Source organism: Scyliorhinus torazame, chromosome 6, assembly GCF_047496885.1.
Source record: "Scyliorhinus torazame isolate Kashiwa2021f chromosome 6, sScyTor2.1, whole genome shotgun sequence".
NCBI lineage: Eukaryota > Metazoa > Chordata > Chondrichthyes > Carcharhiniformes > Scyliorhinidae > Scyliorhinus > Scyliorhinus torazame.
In genome coordinates, this window is record NC_092712.1 from 210,384,071 (window position 1) to 210,404,706 (window position 20,636).

At 42.1% G+C, this 20,636-nt stretch overlaps 1 protein-coding gene and 1 long non-coding RNA gene across 6 annotated transcripts in view; one reads left to right on the plus strand and one right to left on the minus strand.

The window, feature by feature from the left end:
* LOC140425253 (uncharacterized) overlaps positions 1–14,370 on the minus strand; it is a 38,146-nt gene extending 23,776 nt beyond the window's left edge. Inside the window, exon 1 of the long non-coding RNA XR_011947800.1 lies at positions 14,204–14,370. This is a non-coding gene — a long non-coding RNA (uncharacterized lncRNA). The remainder of the gene's footprint in view (positions 1–14,203) is intronic.
* LOC140425249 (RNA-binding motif, single-stranded-interacting protein 3) overlaps positions 12,231–20,636 on the plus strand; it is a 2,012,293-nt gene continuing 2,003,887 nt past the window's right edge. For 2 of the 5 annotated variants that reach the window (XM_072509361.1, XM_072509362.1), the window contains exons 1-2: positions 12,231–12,386; positions 12,931–13,136. In XM_072509361.1, coding sequence (XP_072365462.1) covers positions 12,942–13,136 — 195 coding nt within the window. In that variant the 5' untranslated portion in view covers positions 12,231–12,386; positions 12,931–12,941. The remainder of the gene's footprint in view (positions 12,387–12,930; positions 13,137–20,636) is intronic. The other 3 variants (XM_072509358.1, XM_072509359.1, XM_072509360.1) reach the window with 2 other exon arrangements.

The window sequence follows — 20,636 nt, forward strand, 5'->3', positions numbered from 1 at the left end:
TTGATTGAGATGCACAAAATTATGAGGGGAATAAATGGGAAGGGCCTGTTTAACTTAGCAGAGAGGTCCGTGACCAGGAGGCATAGATTAAAAGTGGTTGATAGAAGCATTAGAGGGAGATATGGAAAGAATTGTTTATCCAGAGAGCTGTAGGAGTTTGGAACTCACTGCCTGAAAGGGTAGCGGAGGTCGAGACCCTCAACTTATTTAAAAGATGCCTGGATCTGCAATTGAAATGCTGTAACCTGCAGGGCTCCAGACCAGATGCTGGAAAGTGGGATTGGGCTGGGTGACTGGGATTTCAGCCGGCGCAGACTCAATGAGTCAAGTGGCCCCTTTCTGTGCTGTAGAATTTCTATGATTCTGTGATTTATTCATGTAAAATTTATTACTTTGCTCCACTTTATCATGTTCACCGCTCTTGCTTGGTGGTGAATGGATTCCCATGGGTGCGTAATCTGTGGCACCCTGCATCTTTGAGAAGCCAAGAAAAGAGACAAATCCAGGAGCCTAATCATAAGAGAAGCTTAAAAAACTTCCAGCCTGCCACCTGCCTTGTGCAATTACGACTTTGAGACCCTCAATATGTCTTCGGTAACACCCTGGAAAGAACAAAGGACACAGCAGTTTGAAGATGATGGTGACTTTCAGAGTTACTGGTAATGCAAAGCCACTAGGTCCTGAAGTATTTAGCATCTGTGACCATCTCATCTGACAATCCCAGCCTTAGGAACATACAAATTAGGAGCAGGAGTAGGACATTCAGCTCTTTGAGCCTGCTCTGCCATTCAATACGATCATGGGTGAACTGATTGTAACGTCAATTCCGCATTCCAGCCTACCCTTGATAACTTATCATCCCCTTATTTATCAAGAATCTATCCACCTCTGCCTTGAAACTATTCAGAGAATCTGGGCGGGATTCACCGTTGCCCGACGGCGATTTCATAATCGGCGATTGGGCAGAGAATCCCTTCTGATGCCGAAATTGGGGGCGGTGCCTCTTTTACACAGGTTATGTATCCTTCGCCCCCTCCAAAATGACATAATTGCGCTGCACGCCATTGGGACGGCGTTAGTGCGTCACCTGAAGGCTCTCCGCTGATGGGCCAAGTTCCCAACTGCGCGGTTGACGTGTGGTCACAGTGTTCAGTAACCCGGCATGGCTGCTGCTGACTGTGTCCAGTTGGGCGGGAGCCGTGCAGCTAGCCGGTTTGGGGGGGGGGGGGGGGGCTTCCGTGAGGGCTGGGGGACTGGTAGGAGTGTGGCCAGTGAGGCACTATCTGTCAGGTCGGGTCCGTGCATGGCAGGCGCCATGTTTTACGGCACGGCCGCTGCAGGTCATCACTGTGCACATGTGCGGCCATTCTCCAGCTGTTTGTATTGTGGGAGCTGTGAGTTTTACTCGGCGCGGCTGCTAGCCCCTCACCGGCCACAGGATCCAAAACCACAGGTTTTGATTTTTTTGATGTAAAACATCACAGTTCCTCTGCACTTTGTCTCAAAAACAGTGAATCCAGCCCTCTGTTTTTAGTGCCTTTTTAGGGAGAGAGTTCCAAAGACTCACGACCCTCTGAGTGCAAAGATTTCTCCTCAATTCTGACTTAAGTGGGCGACCCCTTAGCCGGAATTGTCCAGCTGTTCACGGCGGCGGAATCATTGCTCCCACTGTGCATACCTGCCGCGGGCTTCTGGCGGTGATGGGTGCATTTAATGGGAAACCACATTGACAACGATGAGACCAAAAGATCCCGGTGAAAGGCGGCCTGCCTCCGCTGCAGTGAGTTTGCACAGGAAATCCCGTCCTTTATTTTAAAAAAGTAACCCCGACTTCTAGATTCAATGCAGATGGAATTCAATGTTGCCCAGTGTGAGGCTATCCATTTTGGGAGGAATAACAGCAGAATGGATTATTATTTAAACGGTAAGATGTTAAAACATGTTGCTGTGCAGAGGGACCTGGGTGTGCTGGTGCACGAGTCGCAAAAAGTTGGTGTGCAGGTGCAACAGGTGATTAAGAAGGCTAATCGAGTTTTGTCTTTCATTGCTAGAGGGATGGAGTTCAAGACTAGAGAGGTTATGCTGCAATTGTATAAGGTGTTGGTGAGGCCACATCTGGAGTATTGTGTTCAGTTTTGGTCTCCTTACCTGAGAAAGGACATATTGGCACTGGAGGGAGTGCAGAGGAGATTCACTCGGTTGATCCCAGAGTTGAAGGGATTAGATTATGACGAGAGGTTGAGTAGACTGGGACTGTACTCATTGGAGTTTAGAAGGATGCGGAGGGATCTTATTGAAACATAGAAAATTATGAAGGGAATAGATAGGATAGATGCGGGAAGGTTGTTTCCACTGGCGGGTGAAAGCGGTACTAGGGGGCATAGCCTCAAAATAAGGGGAAGTAGGTTTAGGACCGAGTTTAGGAGGAACTTCTTCACCCAAAGGGTTGTGAATCTCTGGAATTCCTTGCCCAGTGAAGCAGTTGAGGCTCCTTCTTTAAACGTTTTTAAGAAAACGATAGATACCTTTCTAAAGAATAAAGGGATTCGGGGATATGGTGTACGGGCCGGAGAGTGGAGCTGAGTCCACAAAGATCAGCCATGATCTCATTGAATGGCGGAGCAGGCTCGAGGGGCCAGATGGCCTACTCCTGTACATAGTTCTTATGTTCTTATGTTCTTATTCTCACACAAGAGGCACGACACTCTCCCTATCCACTCTGTCAAGACCCCTCCGGATCTTATATGTTTCAATCTAGTTGCCTCTTACTCTTCTAAACTCCAGTGGATACAAGCCTATCCTGTCAAACCTTTCCTCATAAGACAACCCATCCATTCCAGCTATTAGTTCCCTGAGCTGCTTCCAATGCATTTACATCCTTCCTTAAATAAGGAGACCAATAAGACACAGTATACGAGATGTGGCCTCATCAATGCCTTCATCATTTGGATTTGGTTCATCACTATGAGTTAGAATCATTAAAACCTCCTCCTTTTTCTCTCCTTCCCTTTCAAAGTACCGTTTAAGCATAGTCACATGACACCTCGGTGTGTTTTCCTTCTATCTCGCGTTCTTACCACATAATTCACCTCACTTAATTTCCTTTCAATCTGATAAGGTCCACAAAACCTAGCTTTTAAAGGTTCACCTACTACTGGTAACAACACTAAAACTTTATCTCCACTGGCAAAACTACGAACTTTGGATTTCTTGTCCAGTACCCATTTCATCACATTTTGTGCGACTTTTAAATATTGTCTTGCCAATTCACCTGGTCTATTTAATCGTTCCCTAAAATTTGACACGTAATCCAATAATGTAATTTTGATTTCTCACTCACCAATTTTTTCCTTAATCAATTTAAGTGGTTCGCTTACCTCATGGCCAAACATTAGTTCAAAAGGATTGAATTTGGTTGACTCATTAGGTGCTTCCCTAATTGCAAACAGTACGAATGGAATTCCTTTATCCCAATCCTCTGGATAATCTTGACAATAGGCCCTCAACATTGTCTTTAATGTCTGATGCCAACTTTCTAACGCTCCCTGCGATTCTGGATGGTATGCAGTTGATATAAATTGTTTTATTCCTAAGCTATCCATAACTTCTTTGAATAACCTTGAGGTAAAATTTGGTCCTTGATCCGATTGTATTTCTGTGGGTAGTCCATATCTAGTAAAGAATTTAAGTAACTCCTCCACAATCTTTTGAGCTGTAATATTACATACTGGAATGGCCTCTGGAAACCTAGTAGACACATCCATCCAGTCAAAAGGTATTGATTCCCACTTTTTGTTTGAGGAAGCGGTCCTACGCAATCAATTAGGACCCTTGTACAAGGTTCCTCAAATGCTGGAATGGGTATTAAAGGCGCTAGTTTTATCACTGCTTGAGGTTTCTCTATCACTTGACATGTGTGACATGATTGACAAAATTTAACTACATCTTTATGTAGTCCAGGCCAATAAAAATGTTTCTGGATTTTAGCTTCAGTTTTCCTTAGTTCCAAATGAATTCCCACTGGTACCTCATGTGCAACTCGCAACACCTCCTTTCTATACCCTACCGGCAACACTACTTGATGAACTTCTGCCCACTTTTCATCTACCTGCATATGTAAAGGTCTTCATTTTCTCAACAAGACATCACTTTTACAGTAATAACACTCTGGTGTGCACTCAGATTCCTCTTCCGTGTATGCTTTCTGATACATCCGTTTTATTCCTATATCATTCTGTTGTAACTCCTGCAATTTTCCTGAACTAAAAATATCCTCCTCATCCTCCACCTGTTCTTGTTCTTTTTCAACCATCTGATCAAAAATCGTTTCTGATAATTGCACTTCAACTTCATCGTCACTCTTTGATTTCTCCTCTTGTCTTAACCTGCGACCTTGCGACCTTGTTACTACACAATCCGGAAAAATCCCAGGATATTCGTCCTTCAGCACTTCAGTTGTCTGATTTTCCACTGGCTTATCAACACAGTAGGCATCACTCCCACCTGCGATCCAGCTATATCATTACCCAAAATAAACTGTATTCCTGGACATGATAGTTTCTCTCTTACTCCTACTACCACTTCACAACTCTTCACTGGTCTTTCCAACCTTACCTTATATAATGGAACATTACTCCTCTCACCCTGAATTCCACATATTGCCACCTTTTCTGGCAACATTCTTCCCAAACTACATAACTCATCTCTTACCATTAAAGATTGACTAGCTCCCGTATCTCTTAAAATTGTGACTTCTTTGCCTAATCCTCCTGATGCACATAAGTAAACTTTACCCGCACAAGTGAATTCTTTAAAGAGATCTGACACCTTCTTATCAATCACCTCTTGATCAGGCTGTACAATTTTTTGCACCTCCTTCGCTTCACTTGGGCTTTCCTTTACCACTTTAACAAACTCCACCGTCTTATCCTGTTTTACCACATCAGCCTTCCCAGTGCTTTTCTTCAGCCACCAACACTGTGACTTTACATGGCCTAGTTTATTACAGTGAAAACATTTGAAACTTTTCATTTCTTTTCCACCCTCCTGGATTTCTTTTTTAATCTGAGGTACACTCTCCTTATTATCTCCCATCAGATCACCTTTACCTTTACCACTTGAGTATTTCTCATGTCCCCAGTTTCTATTCCTCACAGGCTGAAACTGATGTCGGAAACCAAGCTATGATTTATGATCATAATCATAAATCATACTCATCTGCCATTTCTGCTGCTAATCTCACAGTTTTAACCCTCTGCTCTTCGACATGAATTCTCACTACATCAGGAATTGAATTTTTAAACTCCTCCCAAAGTATAATTTCTCTGAGAGCTTCATATGTTTGGTCTATTTTCAAAGCCCTTATCCACCTATCAAGATTACTCTGTTTGAGCCTTTCAAACTCCGTGTAAGTTTGACCAAATTCTTTCCCTAAATTTCTAAATCTTTGTCTGTAGGCTTCAGGTACTAGTTCATCTGCACCTGAGATGGATTTTTTTACCTCCTCATACGTTTCAGACACCTCCTCCGGTAGTGATGCAAACACTTCGCTAGCCCTATCTACCAGCTTTGTTTGAATCAGTAATACCCACATGTCCTGTGGCCATTTCATTTGTTTAGCTACCTTCTCAAATGAAATGAAAAAGGCTTCTACCTCCTTCTCGTCAATCCTTGGCAATGCTTGGACATATTTAAATAGATTCCCACAGAACCTTCGACTATGATGCTCTTTCTCACTATCCTCATCACTATCCACCAACTGTACGTTTCCCTTTACGTCTGCCAATTTTAACTGACTGTCATGTTTCATGGCCATTTTCTGAACTTCAAACTCTCTCTCTTTATCTTTTTCCCTGATCCGTGTCTCCCTTTTTCTTTCTTTTTGTTCTGCTAGGGCTATTCTTTCTGTTTTCCTTTCTTCTCTCTCTTTTTCCTCTCTCTCTCTTTCTCTTTCTCTTTCTTTCCCCCCTCTCTCTTTCGTATTCAAGCTGCTTTAATTCTTTCTCATGTTCCATTTGTTTAATTTGTAACTGAATTTTTGCCATTTCCAATGAGCCAAACTGTATCTCAGGCAACTGTAAATGCTTAGCCACCGCCATAATTACCTCATCTTTTCGCATGTTGTCAGGTAATGTTAACTGTAATGTTTTTGCCAAATCTAACAGTCTGCTTTTAGTCACTGTCCGTAAGGTACTGCGTGTGACCGTCTCCACCCCCAAAAACCTCTGAGCCTCTGAAAGAGCCATTGTCCACAACACATTCCCCACTTAAACTAAAATACGACACCTGAAATGCAATTACAATATGCTCACTCCTCACTGTATTTAGGTTCACTAAGCCAATCCAATAGATAGACTTTTATCCCGGACAAGCCCCGCAAGTGTATCATGGAGTTCACCTGACCCACAACTTTTACTAGATTGTGGAATGGGGAGCACATAGCCCACTCTACAGGTGTGGTAGAGCAGAAATAGAAAAGTATTTTTTAAAGCAAAACAATGTTTGTTCTATGAACTCAAGTTAACCTTTTTAAAACATACAGTGAACATCTTAGCAAACATTAATTTAAATACAAATAAATACGCCCAAAGAATACAACACTAAGTAATCCTTTAAGCTTTCCTTTTACCATCCATAAGTCTTAAAACACCTTTTACCAGAAGCACATCAGGTAAAAGTCACTACTGTTATTAGTTTAAAATCACCAGGATCAATTTACAGTCTTTAGATTACAGAGAGAGATTCATACACCTTCTGGCTGTGACTGCAGCTATCCAGTAAAAAGTAAAAAAGTAAAAAGCTGTCAGGCAGCCCAGCTCTACCCACTCTCTGACATCACTGCACTCTCTGACATCACTGCAGTAGTAAACACCCATTTTTAAAGGTACTCTCACTACAGATATTTATATACACACCCATTTATAAACACCCATTTCTTAAAGGTACTCTCACATGACAAGAATTATAAATGTTCTGAGTAGTGAATGTAAACTTAATGTGCTTCTGTTAAAAGGTGTTTCTTTTGTCTTCTGGATGTTGTTTGGGAAGTTATTACGGATTACTTAGTGTTGTATTCTTTGGGGGTTGTAGTTGAATTAATGGTTGCTAAGATGTTCACTGTATGTTTTAAAAAGGTTAACTTGAGTTCATTGAATAAACATTGTTTTGCTTTAAAAAATACTTTTCCATTTCTGCTGTACCACACCTGTAGAGTGGGCCGTGTGCTCCCCATACCACCATCTATTAAAAGTTGTGTGTCAGGTGAACTCCATGATCCACTTTGGGGTTCTCTAAACCCTGGCCCATAACAGTGTTAATGTCATTATTAATTAAAAGATCCATCCTTCCACCTTTACCCAGTTCCGTCCTTTCTAAACGTCATTTACTCTTCAGTATTCAAGTCCCAATCTGTGTCATTCCATAGCCATGTCTCTGTAATGGTTATCAGATTACACTTATTTATTTCTACTTGCACGATCAGCTCATCTGTTTTGTGTCCAATGCTGCATGCATTCAGAGATAAAGTCTTTAGTTTTGTTCATTTATTATTTTTGCAACATTTAGCCTGATATTCTGATTTACTCACAGATTTGTACTCTCTGTCCCTTCCTGTTATGGTTTGTTTATAATTTCCCATAATAATACCTTTCTTTCTTGCCTTGTCTCTATTCTTTGATTGATTCCATCTTCGCCAATTTGATTCTTTGCCCCCACTTTTTTAGTTTAAAACTCTACTTCCCGAGGCATGTGGCTCGTTCCAACGGTATAGCCCCCAGTTTCGCCAGTACTGGTGCCAGTGTCTCAGAAATGCGTTAGCGGCCGCTCACGGCATCCCCACGCATGCGCAGTGGAGGGGGTCTCTTCCGCCTCCGCCATGGTGGAGACCGTGGCAAAGGCGGAAGGAAAAGAGTGCCCCACGGCACAGGCCCGCCCGCGGATCGGTGGGCCCCAATCACGGGCCAGGCCACCGTGGGGGCACCCCCCGGGGCCAGATCGGCCCGCGCGCCCCCCCCCAGGACCCCGGAGCCCACCCGCCCCGCCTTGTCCCGCCGGTAAGAGAGGTGGTTTAATCCACGCCGGTGGGACAGGCATTCCAGCAGCGGGACTTCGGCCCAGCCGGGGGGGGGCCCGCCAACTGGCGCGGCCCGATTCCCGCCTCCGCCGAATATCTGGTGTCGGAGACTTCGGCAACCGGCGGGGGTGGGGGTCGGAGAATCTCGCCCAAGCTCTTTGAACCGTAAATACTTACTGTAGTGAAATGCATAAGCAATTGTGCATGTAAATATGTTTGACCTCCGACCACTAGGTGGCAGGCATGTTATACCATGTGACACTGTAATCTAGGGGGAATCTGCAGGAGAAGTCGTTGTGGTTAGTTGCGTTTGTCATTGTTCCAGTTTGTTAGTATTCGTTTCCAACCCACAGTTTGTTATACAATAATGAATTCAACTAGTCTAGAACTAGATGTTCTTTGGTACGCCGACTCAATCATTGTCACAGTACGAGAACATAACACTTACCACAGGCGTGCTTGCCCTGAATCACACTGGCATCCAGCAGCTCCCACATGCTGCAGCCTTGACACATCACCTGTCCTGCCATCTTTCATGTGTCTTAATTAACTATTTATTTATTTTATTCATTCATTTATTTTCCTTTCTTTATATATTTTATTAACCTTACCACTATTTGAAACCTTAGGAATAGAATAGACCTTAACCACTTACCAAATACTCACCAAACAGCTAGTTTCTTTCCTTTTAATGGAGCAAGAATCAATTCTGACAGGGTGAAAAAGTTAGACAAAACGAAAGGAGCCCCGTCATCCTTCAGAAACACTGATCGTTTGAGACGTTAAGGGAGCCTTTGTTTGTGCGCCCATTAGATGGGCGGTGCCCTCTGCAGCTCTCTCCTCAGCCTGCCCTTGCTGCACTGGATGCTGATTGCTTTCCTTATCTGATGTCAACCAAAAGCAGCCATGACACCACTCTCCCAATGCGAAAACTCCAAAATGCACAAATACATCTCCCACAACAAGCACTCTCAGCAAACCTTTTCTGAGAGGGAATTGAGATTGCAGCTATGACCATGGCGTTTTCATTCATATTGGCACTCCGAACCTTTAACCATTTCCATGATATGTGATTCAATCTTGCCATGGTTTTATTGGTGAGTTTCCCAAACTTCCAGAAATGCATGCAGGAGACATTAATTTTCAGTGACTGCCACAATGTCAGGAAAGGAACCTCACTTAAATATTATAAAATGTCACAAAAGGCATCTGATGTGATTGTGACGAAGGTAAACTGTCCTGTCTTGTCCTCCTCAACATGTCTCCAGTTTTTAACACAGTTGACCACACCATCCTCCTCCAAAACCCCTCCTCTGATATCCAACTGGGTGGCATTACATTCACCTGGTTCTATTTTTATCCAATTTTAGCCCGGCAATCATCCATGGCTTCTCTTCTCCCCCCTGCACCATTACCTCTGTCCTAGGTCCCATCCTATTTGTTATCGACATATCATCCCTCGTGATATCTGAAAACACAGCATCAGTTCATGTATGTGTAATCAGACGACAGCCACCTCTATTTCACACCAACTCTCTTGACTTATCCTCTGAATTGTTACACTCCTTGTCTGACATCCATAGTCTTTGGCTATCTTTGCAATCTCATCCTGTCCTTGGATGGGAAGAAATTTTCTTCAACTAAACATTGGGAAGAACAAAGTCAAAGTTTTTGGTCCTCTATACAACTACTCCATCCCTTTCCGTAGCAACTGTCTGAGGCTGACGCAAATTTGATGACATATTTGACCCTGAGATGAGCTTCCAACCATGTATCTGCACCATCACCAAGATTACCTACCTCCAGCTCCATAACATAGCATGACTCTGCCTCTGCCTCATCTGCTGAATCCTCATCAATGGGTGAGGTTTTCAACGGCGTGTCTTTTGGCGGTGGAGGCCGCAGGCCATTGGCTGGTGGTGGTTTCAGGATATCCTGCTGCTGTCAATGGGGCTTCCCATTCTATGTAACACCCCACCCCTCCCGCCACCAGGAATCCCATGGCGGGTGTTTGCCATTAGTGGGACCGGAAGATCTCGCTGGCGAAAACGGAAGATTCCGGCCAATGTCTTTGTTACCTCTCGACTTGACTGTTCCTACGTATTCCTGACTGAACTCCCACATTCTAACCCACATAAACTTGAGGTCATTAAATCGCAGAATTGTTAGTGTAAGAGGAGACAACTCACCCATCGTGTGTGCACTAGCTCTCTGAATGAGCAATTCATCTTGTGCTATTCTTCCGCCTTCTCCTTGTAACCCTGCATATTCTTCTTTTTCAGATAACAGATTAATTCCCTTTGGAAAGCTTCAGCTGAACCTGCCTCCACCTCACTCTTCAGCAGTACATTCCTGACACTAACCACTCGCGTGAATATGGTTTTTCACAAATCACATTTGTTTCTTTTACTTTAAATTTGTGTCGTCCAATTCTAGATCTCAGGCATTGCACCAAATGCTCTACCTTGCATCAAGGCCCGTTTGCCCATCACTCCTGCACTCACTGCCAGCTATTGGCAGGTACTGAATTCGCATGATCAACCATGATCATATTGAATGGTGGTGCAGGCTCGAAGAGCCGAATGGCTACGCCTGTGCCTATTTTCTATGTATCTACGAGAAACAATTTTCAAACTCCTCATTCTTGTTTTCAAACGCCTCCATAGTCTCTGACTATCTTTGCAATCTCATCCTGTCCTTCAAACTTTCATGATATCTGCTCTTCTCTGATTCTAGCATCTTGGAATCCTCTTGAAATCCCTCATTTCAATCTCTCCACCCTTCAGCTGTCAAAGTCCTAAGCTCTGGAATTCCCACTCTAAAGCTTTATGTCCCTAAACTTCTCGCCTCCTTTCAGGCAATTATTAAAACCTACTTTTCTGACTAATCTTCTGGGCATCTGCCCCAATAGTTACTTCTGTGGCACAGTGCCAAACATGGTTTGAGATTGCTTCTGTAGAAATGTTACAACTTGAAGCTGCCTTATAAATACAAGCTGTTATTGTTGTTACAGGACCAGAGGTTGTTGTTACAGGATCAGAGGTAGTTACACAAATACCCTGAAACCAGCCACAGTTAAAATGGAAATAGGTGCTTTTCTGATATTTGTTAAATTTGCTGGCTTAACTATCCCCCTCAGCCACTCCCCTGAGATCCACTCTTTAACTATTTTTGGTGGGGGTGGGAGGGGGGGGGGGGGGGGGGGGAGTCAGTATGGTACATTAAAATTCCCTCTGACATAGATAATTTCAACACAGCTAACTTCAAATGGTACATTTTGCCTTGCACTCTCAGCTGTAAAACTGAGAAAGAACAACATTAAATATATATGGATTTGGTCATTGTTTTAGTACTGTTTTCCCTGAGTACTATTTCATATAAATGTAATTTGACTTGTTCGGTCACTGTAGATTAATGGATGGTATACCCTAAACAGCATAAACTGGGGGCAATTTTACCTTCGCTGCCTGGTTGGTAATCTGGGGAATGAATCGCCTGGAATATGTAGACGGTTCTTGTTGAAGGTGAAAATCACCCCAACTCACTGTGAGGCACAATAAATCAGTTAGTAGATCTTAAAATTTAATAAAATACATGGAGGAACAGGTTCAAATGAACTTTCTAAAGTATTTAAACAACTCTAATGTTTTGTGACATTATTTCTATCATTGAATAAATTATCTGCTCTGAAATACTGTCTATTATTTATTATACAGCTCATGCTTTGAAAAAACAAGTATCAATTATGCCATCATTTGCATTAATGATTGTTGAAATTCTAAGAGTTGTATTACAACGTCTGGGGAGATTTCAAATTTCAATAGTTTTTAAAACTTGCTGGTTCAAGGTGCCAAAATAGAGTAGAATTTTAATTTGGAAACTTTCGTTTTCACCAATGTCTATTTATGCATTGAGTCCTGTATTGTAATATTGTACATTATTATAATAGATGGGAGGGTGGAATAGATTACTGGAAATGCACCTCAGTAATAATTCTTGAAGTTGATACAATTTTACTTGTGGCCCATTGAGAAGAGTTTTATTATTATAGAGATAGGTTCAATGGGAGCCCCCTCTTATCTGTGAAACTGCAAACAGCAGGCTTTTCCAGACTCCAGTGGCTAAGTGGAGATTTCGATTTCCTCTCTGAAATACCCCCCTTGCTTTTCCCTTTACTCCAGTTCTCCTTGTACAATGCTGCGTGGCGCGACGCCGGCTGAGTTGCGAGTGAGGGAGCCACGGTCACACAGAGGATAGATGAGCAAGATCCGAACCAAAATAACCCGAGTGTCATCATCGGCGCCACATTTCGCAGGTTTTGAAAATCATTTATTGCCTCTGCATTTTCGGGGTCTTGTCTGTGTGTGTGAGAGAGAGAGGTTCACTCGGAGAAGGTTTTAACTTTTGAGGCTTGTCATCTGTAAGCGGTTCTTAAAGCCAGCACCATCAGCTTACACTGCAATAATGCCTGAGATTTTCTTTTTCTTTTGTAACTTTGGGATGGGTCCAGAGCTGTGGTGGAAGCGATCCAACAGCAGCCGATAAAGTAAATGACAGCGCACTGAGCGGCGAGTTGCTCTCGCTCTGGTTAGAGCGATCTGCTTAGTTAGCGTTTGCCTTTTTGTGTGTGTGAAGGGGCGATTGAAGGCCATTGCACAAGGACAAATTAAAAAGTCCGCGATTTATGCTTTCATTCTCGGGCGCGCCGGGCTGATTGTGGCAAATACTCCCCCCTCCTCCCTCACTATCCCCCCCTCCTCCTCACTCCCCTTCCCCTTCCTTTTTTTATTTTCAGAAAGAAAGGCGGCGTTGAGATAATCTCAGAGATAATTCGTTGTTTTAAACATTGTGCGATGTAGCGAATTGAAAGATGGATGTAAACGGAGTTTCTCAGTGTCGGGAGAACGGGAGCTCGGAGCCCATCCCCCACGCTCAGGGGTCTGGAGGCAGTGGCTGTCAGCAGCAGCAGCAGCAAGAGCAGCAGCAGCAGCAAGAGGAGAGTGCAACTACCAGTGACAGCCACAGTCAGGAAAAGCGGCAAGCAAATGATCAGGAAGACAAGAAGGTAAAGGACACCTTCAATCCCCCTTACTTTTTTTTTCTTTAAAAATTGCATTGCAGATTTCAACCAAAAAAAACCTTACCTTTAAAAAAAATCTCCTGAATGAGGAATGCCACCGAATTGTCTGCAAACCCCATTGATCAAGCATTCTGTAATTCTTTCTAGCTGTGACAGTGACAAGCATTAATGATTGTGGTAATTGTGAGTGAGCAACAGGAAATAGGACATTGTGAAGATTGTTAAAATGCGTTGTTCTGCAGGACAAGGTCTCAGTCACAATAACAACATTAAATTCTCAGTTATCAATTACAGGTTCGGACTTAAAAATAAATAATTAGGTGAAATACAAACCTTGGAAATGACTGGTGGTGACATTAATAGCCAAATCCTTAACACACTGGTATGACATTCCTCTGTCCGCAATTGGAACAGCTATTGCCCTATTGGAAATAACCACATTGCTGCTTGCATTTTAATAACAGCAGAGGAATGTTTGAAAACACTTGTATGAACATTACCAGTTGTCTGTTAATATCACACCCCCATCCCCACCCACCAGTTTATGACTTAGTCTGCATTCGTAGGTGAAATTTATCTCATTAGTTTTATTGAAGATTTAAGTTTAAAAATTCCCCCAAAAAACCGTTTGTCGATCAAGCTGTTCAATTTTACTTAGTTCACTTGAAGAATTTGTGTTCTGCTTTTCCATCAAATTAAGACTATCTCTAACTAAACAACATTTCACCACATCAAATATCACATAGGTTGTACGAATGAATTTATAAGTTTTATGTTTCATTCCTGAAGGAATTATACAACTGAGATACATTGATATTCGTTTCATTTAATATCCACCCATTATGATGTATAATTTAAAACTTACACATGGAAATAAAAGTGTTTCTGTTTTGGTCAAAATGAAATATGTAATATTAACAATGTGACATTTCAAGTTTTAGCATACTATGCTGCAATATCCAGTATTTATTTTGATTCCAATTCACAAATGAGCTGCAGTGAATTGTTATTTCTATTTGGGGAAGCGATTGTATCTGAGTGGGATTTTGTACCTGGTTTCCTGTCTTTGATATCATGATTTTGAAGAAGTTAGAAGAAATGACACAACCGATGTGTTGAACTCAGGCCCTGCCGTTCCCTTTTCTTTGTGCTGAGGACCGAGGCAGCTGAAGGCATGTCATCAATGATGAAGCATTAAAATCAGAGATTCACAAGAGACTTGTAATTCCTGAGAATGTTACTGAGATAGGGAGGGGTGAGGCCCTTAAAGAATTTTAAACACGAATTAGAATTTTAAAATTGAGCCTTTGCCAGACCAGCTGCCAATGTAGGTCAATGAGCACAGGGTGCTGTGTGAATGGGTTGCGGTAATAGTTAACAGAGTTTTGGATGACTTCAAGTTTATGATGGGTAGAACATGGCAGGTTGACCAGGACTGAATTCGAGCAGTGAAATCTAGAATTATAGGGTTTTAGCAGTCAATGAGCTGAGGGGGGGCTGATTTAGATGATGCTGCAGAGGTGGAAGTCGGTGGTCTTGGTGATGAACCAGGTATGAATTTGGAAGCTCATCTCGGGGATAAATACGACACTAAGATTACAAAGAGTTTGGAGATAAGCCTCAGAAAAATGCCAAGGAGTAAGATGAAGTTGGTGGCTAGGGAATGGAGGATGTGTCTGAAGACAATGGCTTTGGTCTTCACATTATTCAATTGGAGGAAATTTCTACTCATTCAGGGCTAGATGCCAGCATCTAGATACAAGCAATGTTTCAACTGGATTTTACCAACTTTCATGGGGAACCTGACATTGTATTTTCTTATAAATACTGACATTTAACTATAAATATCTAACATATATGTTAGGATGCTTCAGCAGTGGGTGTGAGCTCATTGAACAATTTAGCTGGTTAAATTTTCAACATTACAGTCACGCATTCACAACCATGAAGCTCAAGGTTTAGTCTGATTATTTATTCACATTGCAAATATGCACAAGTCACCTTTCATCATTTTCCCATGCACACTGCGATTGTGCAGAGGGTTCATAATCACTCAGAAAATCTTTACCACCTTTGCTTTCCTCCTCTACCAAAAATCAATACTTTCAGAAGATTAGGGAAGAACATTGGGGGAAGAAAGGAATAATAAAATTGAGTTATTGTTTGTCAGCTTAAGGCAATCTATGCATGTTCATGTAAAGAATTGGCCCATTCTTCTCTTATCTGGACAGAATTGGCATAAAACTGTTAAGAATTTGGCAATTTGCATGATGTGCAAGGTGTGTATCAATAAACATGGAAAGAGAGAATGTAATTATCTAGCATCTTTCAGTTTAAAGAATCGATGAGTTCCTTTTCAAGTAGAGCCTCTGTTGAAATAAAGAGAAACATGTTATTTACATACATTCTCTAGTTAATCTCCAACCTTCCTTTCCTCTCTAAAGTCTATCAGGCTGCTGAAATTTATTATAGATAAATGCAAGGAAGCTACACATTCCTTGTAAAACAAATGTCCAAATGGAGAGCAGGAACAAAGAGAGCTAGGGGCACAGATACACAGATCCCGAAGCATAGTGATGCAGGTTAATATGGGGATGAAAAACACAGAGCATTGGGGTTCATTTCCAGAGAGATAGAATTCAGAAGCAGATAAATTTTGTTAAACTTGTATAGAATATTTATTAGACAACACTTGAAGTACAATGAAGCGCTCTCCATATTCAATAAAGGAAATAGAGCCACTGTGAAGATGAAAAAAAGATTTGTTAAAATGGTATCAGAACTGAAAGGTACTTTTCTCTCGAGATAAATAAAGACAGACATGATCTGATGGTGGTCTTGAAGATTATAAAAGGATTTAATTGGGTAAATGTAGAGAAGGTGGCTCCACTTGTAGGTGAGGCCAGAACTATGAATCATTATTATATGATAGTCACCAAAAAATCCAATTGGACATTCAGGCTAAACGTCTTTACCCAAAAAGCAATTAGAATGTAGAAGAATGTAGAACCATTGAGGAGATGCATTCAAAGGAAGCTCGATAAGCACATGAGGGTACAAGGTTTGGAAGGAGTCGCGATGAGGTTAGATGAAGGGAGGTGCCACATGTGGACAAACATCATGGCTGAATGGTCTGTGTCTATGCTCGAAATACTTCGACTGGTCCATTGAATCATGGAATGACAAAGCACAAAAGGAGATTATTTGGCATATTGTGAGTGTGCTGGTTCTTTCGTAGAGCTATTCAATTGGTCTACTACCTTGTTCTTTCCCATATCCCTGTAATATTGTTTCCCTTCAAGTATCTATCCAATTCCATCACTTTTTCAAGCAGAGTATTCCAGATCACCACTCACTGTGCATAGAATACTCTTGCTCCGTGTCCCCTCTGGTTTGTTTGCCAACCACATTAAATCAGTGCCGTTTGGTAACTGACCCTTCTGCCATTGACCATTTATCAAATCTCCTTTGCTAATATGAAAACAGCCCCAGCTTCTCAAGTTGCTCACCATCATTTACATAAAAATTAAACTTCTGGTGATTGTGCATGCACAGTAAGACTCAGTAATTGGAGGATGCTATCTGAGATACCCTCATACGCTGCAGGAAAGGATGTCCCGAAGCGTGGTACATTGGCGAGACCATGCAGACGCTGCGACAACGGATGAACGGTCATCGCGCAACAATCGCCAGGCAGGAATCTTCCCTTCCAGTCGGGGAACACTTCAGCAGTCAAGGGCATTCAGCCTCTGATCCTCCGGGTAAGCGTTCTCCAAGGTGGCCTTCAGGACGCACAACAACGCAAATCGCGGAAACTTATAGCCAAGTTCCGCACACATGAGTACGGCCTCAACCGGGATCATGTCGCATTACAGTCATCCCCCACCATCTGGCCTGGGCTTGCAAAATCCTACCACCTGTCCTGGCTTGAGACAATTCACACCTCTTTAACTTGGGTTTACCCCTATCTCTGGATCTGTAAAGACTTAATTACCTGCAAATGCTCGCATTCAAAGCATTGTCTTGCATCTTTGACTTTGTCTGTACATATGTTTCTGGAACATACCTCTTCATTCACCTGAGGAAGGAGAAGTGCTCCGAAAGCTAGTGTTTGAAACAAACCTGTTGGACTTTAACCTGGTGTTGTAAGACTTCTTACTGTGCTCACCCCAGTCCAAAGCCAGCATCTCCACATCATGGCTTTCTTTTTTGTGACATGGTAATTTTTAAGTATTGTCAAATAAACTCTGTGGAACAAAAAAAAACTTTTCTAAGCGTGGATTGTCATTGCACCAGCTTTTAATCATTTTTGGTGCGTCTTTTAGCTTTCTCTTAATCCAATCTTTTTTTCCTTCACTGAATTAATCACTCTAATTTACACTTTCGCGTTTAAATTCTGCACTGCTCATTTCTCAGGACTTCAATCTTTAGGTTTAGGTTTAGGGGTTGAAGCAGTTGCTTGCTCTGTTCACACAGGTGTCTGCAGAGGGCGCTGCATTGTTTTGGATGGTTGGTTGACAGCTGCCTGCCATGTCGAAGCCCAGAGAATGTCTATGGGCAAGTGCAAGTGTAACAGTGGACACCGTTTGCTCACCACTCAAAGCAGAGTCCAGCTCTCTTTGTTCGCATTTGTGTGCACAGTGTAAAATAAATATAATTCTGGGATGCTTTTGTTGTTATATAACTTTAGCGTCAGCGTATCAAATTTACACACTATCCTGTGACTTTTCCCTTCACTAAGATAAAACCGTTAAGGACTCCTTAAAAGTGTTTGTGACATTTGGTTTTGTCAGTGATTATTGGATGTGTTATAAATGACTTTATAATATGTAGTCTCCCAAAAAGGAACAAATAATGCAGTCAAATGCATTAGGTTTGATACACTTTGTTCATTTGAATTGAACCACTGACTACACTGTGACTGGTGAGTAAATAAGATAAAGCTGATGACAACATAAAGTGGTTGCTGCTCTTCAATGTGCAATGATTAATATTTTGAAATTGTAAAATAGGAAAAACTGCAAATACTGTAAAACATGAATGAACAACAAATTATTGGAAAGATGCCACAGATCAGTGAGCATCTGTAAAGAGAAAAGGCACGTTGTGATGTTTTGGGTGTCTATGCTTCATTAGAATAAATCTGTTAAATGTCTCTTTACTAAGCGATGATTTCATTGTTATTGGTGTACGGGACACTAAAATTAGCATCACAGATGGGGGCTTGCAGCAGGTCTCAGGCCTAATTTTATGATGACACTTGATATAATAATTATATTCATAAGTAACTTTAAATAATGATAACTGGGGCCATTTTTCTCTCACTGCATCCACATTTTCCAGCTTGAATAGGGTTGCAAAGATATGACAATTCTAAAACATAACATACTACTGTCATTGCACTCAAAATAGGTAATAATAATAATACTAATCTTTATTGTCACAAGTAGGCTTACATTAACATGGCAATGTAGTTACTATGAAAAGTCCCTAGTCGCCACATTCTAGCGCCTGTCCAGGCATACTGAGGGAGAATTCAGAATGTCCAAATTACCTAACAGCATGTCTTTCGGGACTTGTGGGAGGAAACCAGAGCACCCGGAGGAAACCCACGCAGACACAGGGAGAACGTGCAGACTCCACACAGACAGTGACCCAAGCCGGAAATCGAACCTGGGGCCCTGGAGCTGTGAAGCAACAGTGCTAACCACTGTGCGGTAGACAATCCTACTGCCTGATACAGGTGAAGCTTTAGTCAAATGTTTATATTTGTGTCTTGTGCTGTATTTAGGACTTCTAGTGCAATTTTGGTCTGTTACATGGTAGCGTGCATGCTCTGCTGAGGGAATTTGAGCACTGAATAGTTAAACAACGGTCCTTAAAGGGACCAGGCTGCTCCAAAAAACGTATACTGCTGGTATCTCTGTGGCACTGTCCTCTCGTGAATGCTTCCCTCTGCCTTCTCTCAAGCTCCCCACCACTTCCCCCCTCTCCCCCACCAACACTGCTAAACCTCTGGCGCAGCTCTGCAGAGGAACTCCAGTTGATGAGTTGCTTGTCAGCAATTGTATAACACTAACCACTCAACAATATTATTGTAATGAGGCCTGACCATGGAAACGATTCAGGCATCTCCCAAGTGACATCGGGTGTCATCATGATTACTGCGCAGTCGGTCCACCTTGATGTACACCAAGATCAAAATTCAGCTCCACCCTCTTAAAAGTACTGTTAGGGTCCTTCCTGTTTATTCCCTGTTTATTCCCTTATTTCCTTTTTTAAAAATTTTGCTGTTCTATTTTTGATCCATGGATGATTTATGGACATGTGACTTTAAGACAGCCTGCATACTAAATTCAAGCAGAAGGAAGCAGTGGTCTGTGCTTCAATTCAAGCAGAAGCCTGTGCTGGTTTGGTCTGGAGTTGTAGACTGACTGTCACCAATGACAGAGATTGGTTGGGTCTCGGTTTGATTGATTTGGCTGATGGTTAATGAATTGGCCCAAATGGCTGTTCTCTGCCTGGTAACAGGTTGTGATTGGATCTGATTCCACTGGAATGTTTTCAGTGTCACAAGGTTTTCAGTTTGGTTTCTGTTTGACTCCTGGCATCTTAGAGACAAGACCCACTCTCTCTCCTCTTCATTTCCCTCCAGAAAGACTGTGTTTCTGAACTGACAGAAAGCCTGGATGAATCTGTTTACAGGAGAACCATTACAGGCTGTGCAGGCAAAGTTCAGAATCTGCTAATTCTGGTGTGAATCAACTATCTTTCTCCAGAAGGCCTGCTGCCTGTGGTACAGCTTTTTCGACACAACAAATGCCTGATGACGAACCACCAACTGAAAGCAAGGTTGGAGGAAACACAGTCTCTGCCTCTCCAGAAAAGGTGTGAGTATGGTGGTTTTAAAAACTGCAGGAAAACCAGTATGGGCTGCAACACAATGGCTGTAATCTCCAAGCTTACTGTGAAGAATGCGTGCTAGGAACCATCATCTGAAGCAAATACTCTTTTCTCTTTCACTTAACGTTTTTCCCCCTTTTCCACCCCTCTGTGTTTGTATGTCTTGTGTGTGCGTGTACAGGGTGGGGAGGCAGGTTAAAATAGGTGGTAATATTAATATTTAACCAACTGTACCTGCTGTGTATTTCATCATTATTCTTGTTATAAATAAACAGCAATTGTGTTTAAATTTACTAACCTGGTGACTTGTAATTATTGGGCAGCCAAGGGCCAAAGACTTAGGGTATTTTTCTAAGAATTCTTGATTAATTCACTTGTGCTGTGATTCTGGGACGAGTGGGGCTGAAATCGACAACGCACTTGCCCAGTGTATCGTAACAGTATATATTTGGAATTTTTCTGAGCTGCAACATCATTCTTTCTTATTGGCATTATTGCTGTCATCGGTTGTGGTTTAGTTGAGTTTTTATGAACTACTCCAGAAAGACTCTGCTGTGTGGGAGTACAGCTGTTGATTGATTA